The following is a 12,474-nucleotide window of genomic DNA, read 5'->3' as shown; positions in this document are numbered from 1 at the left end:
ATTAACTAAAAAACACAGAGGACTTCATATTTCTAACCCTTTCTGATCTGTTTGACATTCCTGGATTTGTTTACAACTAAACAAATTAGTAAAAGTAGTAAGATTAATGAGTAATATTGCTTAGTATTGTTCCTAAAGCAACTATAATATTACATTTGTACGTCTTGAGGGTTTGAACATCGCAAAGGACTGCAGACATACAGAGAAGCTTTGGCAGAATTGTGTGCAATTTAGCAGTTTATTAGGCAGTTGTGTATACAAATGATTTCAACACTGTCCATTCAGATTTACACTGGTCGATCTAGTAGGGTCCCTTTACACACCAAACAAAAATAGAACAATATTTCTTTGAAGCAGTTTGAACAGACAGACTGACAGAGTTCACCTGCTAACAGTCCACTAGAAACTACTCTGTAAGCTGTCCAAAAGGTCACCGTTTCACACATTCATCTTTACCACAAAACCCATGTCAGCCATGACCGAGCTCTGTAATCAGACCTTGCAACTGCCCTTCCAAACTAAAACGGTTTAGTTTTTCCAAGATCTTCCCGAGACCATAGTGTGCATTTCTTTCCCAAAATCTCTGTGTCATAAACTCTGGTTTAAAAGTGAAAAATGAAGGTCAAATATCAACTAAATATTTAAGTCCAAACCAAACCTGTAGGACAGCAAGGAGACAACATGATCAATGTTATAGTCACTCTTTTTTGTTGTAATATATCTTTGAAATGTAAAGTTGTTTAGGCAAAGGGGATATTTTGGATTTTTAAAGCTGTGGAGAGCGAACACTGGAAACTTAAGAGACTTCAGCAAACGCTCTTGATAAAAAATAAAAAGGGTTTTTTTAAGTATCTGATATTACAATGAGAACATACTAAGATCAGAAACAAGGTTTATAATTTATGAAAAGAAAGATGAAATAAGTTTGATTGGTTTTCTCCTATTGTGGTTAGTTGGAAGTAGTTACTGATGTCTACAGCATTTAGCAACATCGAAACTTAATTTCAAGTTTTACAGTCAAGATATTATTCTTAAATGTCAACACTTAATAATTTGTGTATTTAATACCGTCAATATAAATTGTGGAGGGGCCAATAATTCTGATCAGCACAGAATTTATAACTTTTACGGACATAAAAACGGATGAACAGTACTGATAATAAGGCAGCCAAACAACAGACACCACTTCAAACTTTAGGACTTTGGACAGGAAATGGAGGGAGACACTTCATACTTTTCAGCAGACTTTGAGATTGTAAACAAAGTTCTGTCTGATATTTTGTTAAAAACTATAAATCGGCCACACATTCATGATCTCAATGCTTGTGTGATGTTTTTTCATTTGTCAGAATTTCAACATACCCGGCACGACTTAATAATTACAAGCTCACAAGTCTGTTTAAGGTTTAAATATATGTAAACCTTTTTCACCCCAATGTCAACTTTCAAGCGAATAATCAAAATCAAAGACATATCAAGAAATGACAATATTTAGGATGTTTTCTCCTGCCAATAGACACTGTCCATGCATTGTATGTAATTGCTGCTACTCAAATTGAGCGCCAGGGCCTCCACACTTGTGATCGATTGGCATTTACGAATTGAATGTAGGCAAAAGGCATTTCACTCAGTAATCATTCTGAAATCCTAATAATTAATCCAAAAAAATAAAGAAAAATACAGCAAAATAAACTCGTTATTGTTATACGTGATGCTGAAAGTGATATTTCTAGATTTTGACTGTCATGGCAAAATATTTCTTATATGGTAAAAGCAGGCTATATTTATCTGGAACGACAATCAAGTATCAGAATAATTGTGATTGAAGGAAACAAAACTGTGATATTGATTTAAAAAACAAGACAGTAAAAAAGGAAAATATATACCATCCAGCAATAGATCTTAATGCAACAAAAGAAAGAAAAATCCATTTCCGACAGAACCAACCGTCTGTCCACTTAACGCACTGATAAATATATTCACCTCTTTATATATAAAAATGTTGGGGACAGACAATTTTCAAAAAAAATGTTTACAACAAGGACAACACTATGAAAATTTAGGTTTTGACAAGTCAGATTCACAAAAAGAAGAAATCCAAACATAAATCTGATGATGCATTCTTTTATCCCTGACACGAGACAGAAATACAGGGGTCATTGCACTTCTTCTAGTCCAATGAACGACGGGCATGGTGACCCCAGTTATAGCCAGTGCAGCACCCCGATACATCTGCACCACCTCTCTGATCCCTACTGAAAAACAAGAGCAGCGGGAGAGAAAAGGAATTTGTGCAAAAGTGCTTCCTGCATCCTACACACACGTGTCTGCCACCCAACTACTCCAACCCTCAACTTGTGGCTTTCTTCTCTGCAGGCAAAATCTTGGTCTTGTCCTCTGCACTGGAATGCTCACTGGCTACAGTACAGAAAATTCAGTGTAATCACTTACACATTTATGTGTAGGTGGGACATGGACTTTTGCTTTTAAACTGGTCAGGAAACTGTTGCTCTGTCTTAGCTATTACGTAGCTTGTCATTCATCTTTTTCCAATAACCCCTTACATCCCCTGTCAGCTCAGTATACATCCCTTCAGCTTAGGGAACATCAACCTGCATCAGTGCCATGGAACAATCACTTCATCCTCAGCAGGGATGAATTGAGCCATGAATCGGTTGCATGCTTATTGCTATAAAGACACTCAGAGAGGATAAAAGGCTAGCGATTGTTTTGCAAGTTATCGTGCAAGTAATTTAATAAGATTCGCGCACATTTCAAAGAACTCGATGGTGTGGCTCCCGGGTCGTGGGACAGGTGCGATGTCCCCGCCTCCCGCTGAGTCAATGGATGAGGTTAGCGACGATGCTAAGGAGGCCTCTGCCGCCTTGGTGGGGTTCACAATGCTAGATGTAGGTGGAGTGTCAGCCCCGTCGACATCGCTCTTGATAGTGGTGCGGTAGTTGCCCACTGACCCAGAGCGGAGAGGGGTAGCAGTTCCAGATTTTACCTCCAACATATCATCTGAATGACACAAGACACAACATGTTTTCAGAATAAATTACACAGCAGTTTACGACAAACAAACTGTTATTTCATTCCAGATCAATAGAGCATAACAGTGACAGCCGCACTTTAGAACAGCTCTGGTTCTGGAAGTATTTTCTCAATTGGCTTTTCAGAAAATCCTTATAATCCAGGTATGAGATGAATTGTGACCATGAAACATTTGTTTCAGAGATAAACATTTTGGAAAACAGAAAAAGAAACAATGGTACAAGACTGTGCACATCAGTAACTATGCATCCCATAAGCCATTGCAAATGATCCTTATCCAATGACTTCCCGTGCTTCTTCTTGAATTTAACCTAGTCTTTTTGTTGTTTTCACCCCCATTGGACTCTTTCCCTCATCTTTAAAATGAACTGCAGAAAGGAAATCACGGTTGCTCTCTGGTTAAATGTGATGTAACACAGATCGTAGCCTACATGATTTTCACAGTTGTGGTAAACATTTCCATGGTAACAGCGAGCTCCACCAATCAGAGGTGTCACTATTACACCTGAGAATTGTGGGTATTGTAGATTTTTTCCTTGACATTGAGAATAAGACTCGTTGTTTGATATCATAAAGACTTCTGGCTTCAGCAGGAGCAAAAAACACAAGAGCTCGTAATTTGTGGTAAGTCTAAATGGATGGTTACAATATTATGGCTGATAATCAAAATATCTGTTCAGAAAATGAATGGATGAAAGTCCAGAACCACGCCTGGTAAGAATGCTAGATATTAATTTTGAGAAATTAATGTATGTAATAAATAACTATAGGCCCCAATAGATTTTTTGAATTTGACTCATGAAAAATGTATTTAGAAGTCATTCATGTGGTAATAATAAGCCTTGTATTTGATTTGGTTAGTTGATAGAAATACAAGGTCAGAACAATCAGCTTTCACTTCTGGTGAAACCGACTTTGCTTTTACAGCCCACAAATTTAGTCTCCCACCCTGTATGTAGCATTCCTTTGCTACGTTAAATGGCCCATAACAACACTCTTATCTCAGATTCTCCTTTGATCTGCCGCTCCGTACCGACACAGACTGTGCAAAAAGCCAGAGCCCTCCAGTCTGAGTCAATCATTTATGAAGTCAGCACTGACATTGAACTTCCTATTCTACAAGACAGATTCCAGGAAAACACATCCTAGATACGAGGAGTTGAATTCTGGTCTTACTAGTATGTCTTGCCAATTTTAACAGGTTAGTGTGGTATGAGACCAGTTTCGATGATAGACCGTTTCTTTTCAATTTCAAGTTCATTGGAAAAGTGATTTTACCCATCTTCCTGTGTTTTTCACACATTTAAGTCAGGGAAATCCACACAGTACTTGTAAAACTTACCGTCTATGCTACGAAAGTCAAGGAGGTAGGTTCTACTGTCCACCTGGTAGAGTTGAAGGCTCATCTTGGTTTGCATCCCAGTGATAGGGTTCTTCCTTCTCACACGTAAATAATATGGATTCACTACCTGAAACCAATGAGTGTATAAAGCAACATATTTACTCTGATATCACAAATAAACTTCAATTACAGATAATCTTAAACCATAGAACCATGGAACTGAAATCTCATGTGTCTGGAATGCTAATCAAGGAAGATTAACAGTCAGCTTAAAATCATGATTCCACAAATGTTGTATTTCTTTGAACACAATATCTAGAGGCCTGAGACCCCTTAAAAAAAGACTTATCACTAACTGCTGTTCAACAACATCGGAAGGCATCAGTAATGTGATGTCACTTCAAATAAGTCATATCTCAGCAACAACTCCAAAACCAAAGACCATACTTTATGGAGGTCTTACTGACCTTATAAATTTAAATTTAACCGTTATATTCACTCAAAAAGCGGTTATTTTTTATATTAAGCATAGTATACTGCTGGAAAAGTTCAGCTTCTTCCTTACCTTCCACTCGTAATCCAGCTGTTTCATGGCACGACACACCTCTGACATGATATCATTTGGTCTACTCTGACTGCGGATTCCCAGGTGCCACTTGGCCCTCCTGACACCCTGGTGCTTGGACTTCTGGGGGTTCAGTTCGTCCAGCGTGTGCCGTGGCCTGGGAGGAGTCTCTGCCAGGAGGAAGGGTACGCGCTCTGGGTGGGGCTTGATAATGGCGGCCACAGCCCCACCAGAAGAAGTCAGGTGCTGGTCGTCTAGAAAAGAGTCGGGTGGGCTGGACGCCAGGTAGAAGTCCTTGGCTTCATTCATGATGCGACGATTGTCAATGATGAGGTGATACGCGACGGCCAGCGGGTCCTGATGGTTGCGACTGTATATGCAGGTCAGGACCTCCTCCTCTGTGCACTCAAACTTCTCACACACCTCCTTCAGGGCCTCATCGTCAATCATGTTGTTGCTGTAGGAGGGGTCCTCGGGGAACAAGTACTTGGGAAGTTCCTGTTTGAACCACTCGTCCTCTCTGTAGGGGAAAGGGACATTATAATGTAATGCACTTGATTTACATCTTCACTCTTGTCTTCAAAAAGACAGGATTGTTAAAACAGTAATATGACTCCTTATGTATTAAGTCTACGCCGGCTCGCCTGATTTCTTTGATGGTGGCTCTTTTCATGGGGTCCACCTGCAGCATGTGTTTAAGGAGGCTTATTACGGAGGCGTCCAGATACGTTGGTGTGAAAAAGATCCCGTCACAGATCTTCTTAAAGAGTGTTGGCACGTGGTCGTCATCAAAAGGAAGAGTCCCACACAACAAGGCATAGAGAATGACCCCACTGCTCCAGATATCTACCTCCGGACCAGCATATAACCTGAGGACAAAAACCAAGAAACAATTCTGTATTCATGAAGGAAAAGTTTTACTAAGTTAATTCAGCAACACACGAAGAAAAGAAAAACATTACCTTCCTGAGATGACCTCAGGAGCAGCATAGTTTGGAGATCCGCAGCTTGTTCGCAGGAACTCTCCATCTGACATCATGTTTGATAAACCTGCACAGCATTTTACACAGTTATAGCACACATTTCAAAGTATTTCAGTTGAGGTTTTAGAGGTCCCCTCCCCACTTAAAGAATTATCTGTCATACAGCATTTCAAAGTAAAAACAAATGAGAATTTCTTGTGCTCCACCCTGTGATGCTTGTGCCACTGGAATTCATTTTTGAGTCAGTGCAAGATGCACATAAAGAAGCAATTTACTCTGTTTGATTTGCTAAATTATTCATTACAATCATCAATATCATTCCCACTATGTCGTGTCTATTTCAGCTTCTATGATCTGGTCACTGCAGCTCAAACTAAGTAAGGGGGAGATGCTCTTTTCTCTCAAATCAAACGGCTCAAAGAGAAATCAAACTGCTCTGACAAAATATAAATGAATGGATCCCATAAAAGATAACAAATATTATATTATAGTACTTTTTAGTATTAAAAAGAATGTGGAAAATGTACACTGAAATGGATTGGCTCTATTTAAGACAACAAAATACACTTTGCATAAGTAAATGCGACATTCTGAAAATAATTTCTTCATATGTGCTTGAGGGGATTTATGCTGTAAGCTAATCTGTTGGGTTTTCTTGTAAAGAAACACTTGTGTTTAAATTGAGTGTTTCTTAAGGCTTATCAAACATTGATACGTTATGTAATTTCTCCTTCATAAAACATTTGAAGAGCTGATTTCTGAAACCTCGATTGGTTACATCAATAAATACATAAAAGCATTCCTCCCATTTGAGCTGAAAAACTCCAACACTGACATACAGCCATTCACCTGTCACCTGCTGAGGCCCCCTCGGTTTAGGACAGAGGCACACTCACCAAAATCGGCGATCTTGGCATTCATGTGTGCGTCGAGTAGCACGTTTTCAGGCTTGAGGTCCCGGTGCACCACCATGTGTCTGTGGCAGTAGTCCACAGCTGAAATAATCTGCTGGAACAGCCGACGACTCTCCTTTTCATCCAACTGTCGAGGCAGAAATGATCCGTTAGGTGTGATCTCAGTTAGCACCTCACAGCTGACTAAGCTGCAGTTCCTGTGTTTTCATTTCTGTCCCAATCTCTGTTGGTTTTTGGTTCAAAGACTCTGCACAAGAGGCTGACAATGAGGCTGAGAACACATTACACTTCTGTCTTCTGGTACCCGCACTGATAATAAAATATACATGTGCTTCATACAATACGGCAAGACAGAAAGAGAGAAAGTACGAGGGACATTATTAAACCTGACAAGACATTTTGTATTACCTTTCCATTTTTGCAGATGTAGTCGAACAGCTCTCCTCCTGAGACATATTCCATTACCATGAAGATATCTGTAGGGGTGCTAATAACCTGATACCTGCAGAAGTGAGCACAAAGTTGAAATTATGATCAGAGCAAGTAGCTGATATAACACAATATTAACACAGAGAAGCATCTGTTATTTTATCAAAGAAACAAAGAACACAAACAAATAAATAAATAAAAAATAGGAATGTGAGCTTCTTCATTTCCTGGATTTAACTGTGGAATACTGGGAAACATAAAAATGTGGACAGAGGACAAATGCTTGTGTTCTCCATGTCTCACAAACAGAAAACACATCTCGGCCCATGACGTGAGTGTGGCTTTGCATCTGGTAAAATATCAGAGAATAACAATATAACTAAAACATCTTGTTATTTTCAGCCTTGATAATATAAACAATACTCCTTTAAGAAAAGCAATGTAAGGCATACTTTAGAAAAAATGTATTTCATTTCTGTTCATTGTTCTCATGCAAACCCGCCCTCTCCCTTGCCCTCAGTTGTTCAATACTGCACAAATGTAATTTTTAAAAATCCAACCAACAAACTACATGCTTGGTTTCTGTCTATGTTTTCCATCCAAGGCTTAGTTACAAATTCTTGCATTTGAAGCCAAGTTCACGCCACATGATTTTCAGCCCGATTTGCCAGTAGCAGATGAGTTTTTGCAAAGCCCCTGATTGGCAGTCGCCCGCTGCCATGTGTCAACTCTTCAAAGATGTAAATACAGAGGCTTGCCTAAGAGTCACTGACGCGTCAAAGACTCCGATCAGATTTCAGACTTAATTTTGCCAATCAGAGTGCAAGGCGGGTTACGGTGGTGATGGCATATATTGGGAAATCAAGCAATAACCATGTCAGGTACAAAGCAACACAAACGTATTGCAGCTTACATTAACTAAATCTGGCTCAGATGGATTCAAAGACAAAAATGTGGCCCGCTCTCTATTCTTCACGACTGATGGGTCAGTCTGTGAGCAGCACCCCACATCGCCAGTATTGTCCTGTAGTCTGAACTCACAATGACTGCAAGACTCTCAATCACAAGACAGCAAGTTGTGTAGGGTTAACTGCACAGTGATCTGTGGACTCAGCTTTAGTATCCACACTGGCACCTATCAGCCCCACATCTATTTACACTACAGTGACTGTGTGGCTTAACTTGCAAATAGGTCACATTTGTCCCCATGGCTGTCATGTACAACATCAAGCAGCAGAATAAGCTACAAGGACTGACCTTCCTGTCGGCTGTACAGAAACCACACTGTAAACTCTGCAGCTCACAATCCATAAGTTTCAAAACAGTGAAATGACAATGTGACAATGCCGACCTATTTATCCACTAGCATCGGCCCACTTATCACAAAACCAAAACACGTTTGCCTGAAATTAAAAGCCACCGTGGTTCCGGTGCAGTTTGTGCGAAGTCGGGAACAAAATGCATCTCCAAGTTTAAATTGCCCAACTTTTATCAGATGTGACAGATGTTGACTAACTGCTCATCTCTTGTGTCACAGTTGACACAAACATCCTGTAAAGCAGATGAGGCAGTGTTGTGTTACATTGCTACATCTGTCTTCACTCGACAGTATTCAGACGAGACAGGCGGTGCCGTTTTCTCTGCCCCAATATTTGTGCACCGTGTAAAAGATGGCTTTCACAAACACAAACACATGCACACACACACACACAGTTTACATTTTTGTGCATGCATAACATGGAGCTGGTATTTCTGGCAATTAGCCACACCTGCTGGTCAGTTTAATGAGCCCTTGCCGCCCGTGGACATTCACATACCAGACAGGAAGTGCCTCTGCAATTTTCAAACTATATTTTCAGACCGGTGACAGTTTACCACTGCAGCGATTTAATGTTATCAGATGGAGTGTTTATTTCAGGCCAGCGGGTGTTAACTGAATAAAGCACCTGTGTATTAAAGCAACCACAGCGTACCGAGCTGGCCTCTAATCAGTATTGACTCAGTCAGTTCATATGTGTAAAGTTAAACAATGATTTGTTCTCCATTTTACAACTATTATCTCCCTGCATCAACTGTGTAGATGTTATCTGCACTGTTATAAATAACTTGAAACGAGACAGACACTGGGTCCGCTTTGACGGAAATAAATGTGGACAATTACTCTCTGCTGAAATGCAACTGCGCTTTCCAAACTACATTTGGTGGTTACTAAAATTTTCTAGTTGCTGAACTGAAAAAGAAGAGGTTGTATAGCAAGACAATGATGAAGCACTTTTGAACACAGAGGTCAAAAGAGGGGGATAAACAGACAAAGCAATAATGCGGACTTGGCAGAGGACTGATGGGAGTGGAGACTGGCTCAGGCAGATATCGTCCTAGATGGATACAGTCAAAAACGTACCATTAAAAGCCTGGAAATAGAATAGTGGGTGGTGTTTATGTGGTAGGTGGGGGGGATTATGGAGCAGCGAGCAGGGTGTAATCTAGGACTTACAGTTTAATTATGTGAGGATGCCTGAATAGCTTGAGGTTCTGGATCTCCCGGCGAATCTTTCCCACCACGTCCAAACTGCGGATCTTCTGTCTGTTCAGGATCTTGACTGCCACTTGGTGTTTGGTCAGCTCGTGTTGGCCCACTGTGGGATAAAAAAAGGATGAGAGCACATGAGTGACAATAGTAACAACCCAGAACACGGCAAAGATGAAACATACCACAGCTAAAGTAGGAATATTACACAATAGTGCTAAAATACTGTCACAAGGAAGCAGGAAAAACCTTGTATTTTTTTCCGGGAACTTAAGTGAACAATTTTAAAACATGATTTAACTGATTTGTTTGGCCACTTGGAGGCAGAATGAACAAGTTACACATCTAACAGTGCCTTGGTATCCTCGACTTATAGAGTTGATGTGGTGAACTTGTTGGAAAACAATCAAAAGACACTAAAAATGCTCTGCTGACGTGACTGGAACTGTAAAGTTACATGATAATTATTACCTCCGTCAACGAGGTTATGTTTTCTGTTTGTTTGTCTATTAGTTTGCAGGATTACGCAAAAACTACTGGATTCATTACCATGAAACTTGGTGGAAGGATGCAGTGTGAGTCATGAGATCAGGGTTGGATCCAGGATTGTTTTTCACTTTCTTTAACATTGTGAGATCGGGCGTTTACCAACTTCCTCATTGATTTATCAGAGAATATCAGACATGTTTAGGGAATGATATTTATTTGTCTCTATAGAGTATTCTTTCCAAATACAAGTCTCCATTTGACCTGCTGTGGATATAAATAGATTGACTATGACAGACTTAAGTGTAAGGTGCTGTCTGTAAGTCGTGGAGTGGTGAACAAGCTACAGGTGCCTCTGCAAAACACGGAAATATACATGCAACTGTAACCTATTGCAAAAGACCCAGTTCAATCTGAGCTTGTTTTTACCTTTTGGTTACCACGATTTGGCCAAGGGCTCGTGAAGTTTGTTTTTAATCTGAGCCCGAAAGTGTTATCCTTCAGCTGAGGTGAAAACAACCTCAACAGCAGCACAGTCAGGAGAAAGGTATGCAAACATAACCCAAACAAATCAGGACATACTGTACGGGGAGGAATACATATAACATGGGACTGGGTGGTGGGAAGACAGAGCTGTAGTACAGCACGGGAGTAAATACCGGGCTGCTGCAGATCTAATTTAACTACCAGTTGTGATAGTAGTTGCATTATTTACCAAGTTTCCTGCAATCAAGCCCATAATGATACAGCAAAAACTCCAGAACTGGGTGGTCCTTTTTAACAACAACAACAGCAGGGAGATGACTCACAGGGAACAACTGCGTGTTAACCAAGCTACTGGCCGTTCCTAACTTTTAGTAGAAGGTCTGATTTGGTATGTTGACTTGGTCGTATATTCGTATGAGACAGGATGTGCTGTGGCGTAAGAGCCAGCAGCCTGTAGACAAGGTGAGACAAGTTCAGAGAGAACGCGAGGAAGTTTCCTAAAATCAGGTATTTCATCCCCATGATGATTCACATAAACTGGTGCATATATATATATTGACATTAACCATTCCTCCCAACGGAGTGACAACACAGGGCGGCTGGGGTTTGTCTCACTCCCTCGCTCCTCAGCCAGAAGAACACTGCCCCCTCTCACGGGTGGTAAATACAACTCACACGGAAGAGGAGTTACGCCCAAATATGACACCAAGGTGTAGGGACGTCCATTTAACGTGTTTGAATGTGCGAGTCGGAGAGAAGAGGCAGCTAAAGCTAGCACCAGTGGGGATGGGTTTACTTCCCGGTGTCAGTCTTGACAAGCGACTTGTGGCTCTGTGGTTAGCTCGCAACGCACCCGACGCTAACTCTCCGCTCATCGGCAGCGAACGAAGTGTCAAAGTGTCGCAGCGACGCGCCATGTTGGTTTGAAAAAAATGGAGTTGAGACGAACTAGCGGGACAACAAGTGTGCGCTTCCGTCCCCGGCGCTGCGACAGGTTAGCCGCGGCGGCAGGCTACGCTAGCAGCTAGGCTAGCAGCTCCCACTCAGCCACCATCTTCCTGTCGGCAGGATACACACACACACACACACACACACACACGCAGGCAGACATTACCTTTAACCTTCCCGAACGTGCCCACTCCCAGCGTGTCTCCCAGGATGTAGTGTCCGATCTTCACTCTTCCTTCATGCTTCGTCTTCTCCGTCGCCATGTTCCCCGCGGTGGCCTTGCAGCGAGGTTAGCGGGCTGCGGGCAGAGACGGGCCGGACTCCTCTGTGCTCCGGCGGCTCGGCTCCGTGCGGCGGCGGCGGAGGGAGGAGGCGGAGGGAGGAGGAGGCGCGGCTCCGGAGAGACTCGTCACAGGCGTCTGTGACGTGGTGTGATGCCTTCAGGTGCACCCGGTAAACTCCTAAATCAGACCGTGAACACCAACTTCTCCTGCGTACGACTTATTAATGAAAATATTATCTATACAGCACATTTCATATGATAGTACATGTGAAGTGGAAATTCAAAATATTTAAATTAGTTTAAAAACAAATGTATATTCTTTATATCTATCTATCTATCTATCTATCTATCTATCTATCTATCTATCTATCTATCTATCTATCAAACAAATACAAAAATATATGTGTGTGTGTGTGTGTTAAAAAGTTTTAAATGAATAAAGTTGAATAAAAATAAA

At 41.1% G+C, this 12,474-nt stretch overlaps 1 protein-coding gene across 1 annotated transcript; it reads right to left on the bottom strand.

The window, feature by feature from the left end:
• Positions 1 to 222: 222 nt before the first annotated feature.
• On the bottom strand, positions 223 to 12,092 carry prkaa1 (protein kinase, AMP-activated, alpha 1 catalytic subunit). Its single transcript, XM_034601976.1, has 9 exons — positions 11,901 to 12,092; positions 9,782 to 9,923; positions 7,267 to 7,360; positions 6,841 to 6,985; positions 5,924 to 6,011; positions 5,606 to 5,830; positions 4,962 to 5,481; positions 4,397 to 4,523; positions 223 to 3,021 (listed from the first exon to the last, which is right to left on the bottom strand). Exons 1-9 carry the CDS (start codon positions 11,995 to 11,997, stop codon positions 2,738 to 2,740), a joined length of 1,722 nt encoding a protein of 573 aa, XP_034457867.1. The 5' UTR covers positions 11,998 to 12,092; the 3' UTR covers positions 223 to 2,737.
• Positions 12,093 to 12,474: the final 382 nt, after the last annotated feature.

This window comes from Hippoglossus hippoglossus, chromosome 12, assembly GCF_009819705.1.
Source record: "Hippoglossus hippoglossus isolate fHipHip1 chromosome 12, fHipHip1.pri, whole genome shotgun sequence".
NCBI lineage: Eukaryota > Metazoa > Chordata > Actinopteri > Pleuronectiformes > Pleuronectidae > Hippoglossus > Hippoglossus hippoglossus.
This window is presented reverse-complemented; position numbering and strand designations above follow the sequence as displayed.

What these genes read in the sequence shown, in the direction of transcription:
- prkaa1 (XM_034601976.1), bottom strand. Translation starts at nt 11,997, where the DNA reads ATGGCGACGGAGAAGACGAAGCATGAAGGAAGAGTGAAGATCGGACAC. An exon ending in AGCTGGATTACGAGTGGAAG is followed by an intron (nt 4,524 to 4,961) that starts GTAAGGAAGAAG and finishes CATTGGTTTCAG; the next exon opens with GTAGTGAATCCATATTATTT. An exon ending in TGACTTTCGTAGCATAGACG is followed by an intron (nt 3,022 to 4,396) that starts GTAAGTTTTACA and finishes TGTGTCATTCAG; the next exon opens with ATGATATGTTGGAGGTAAAA.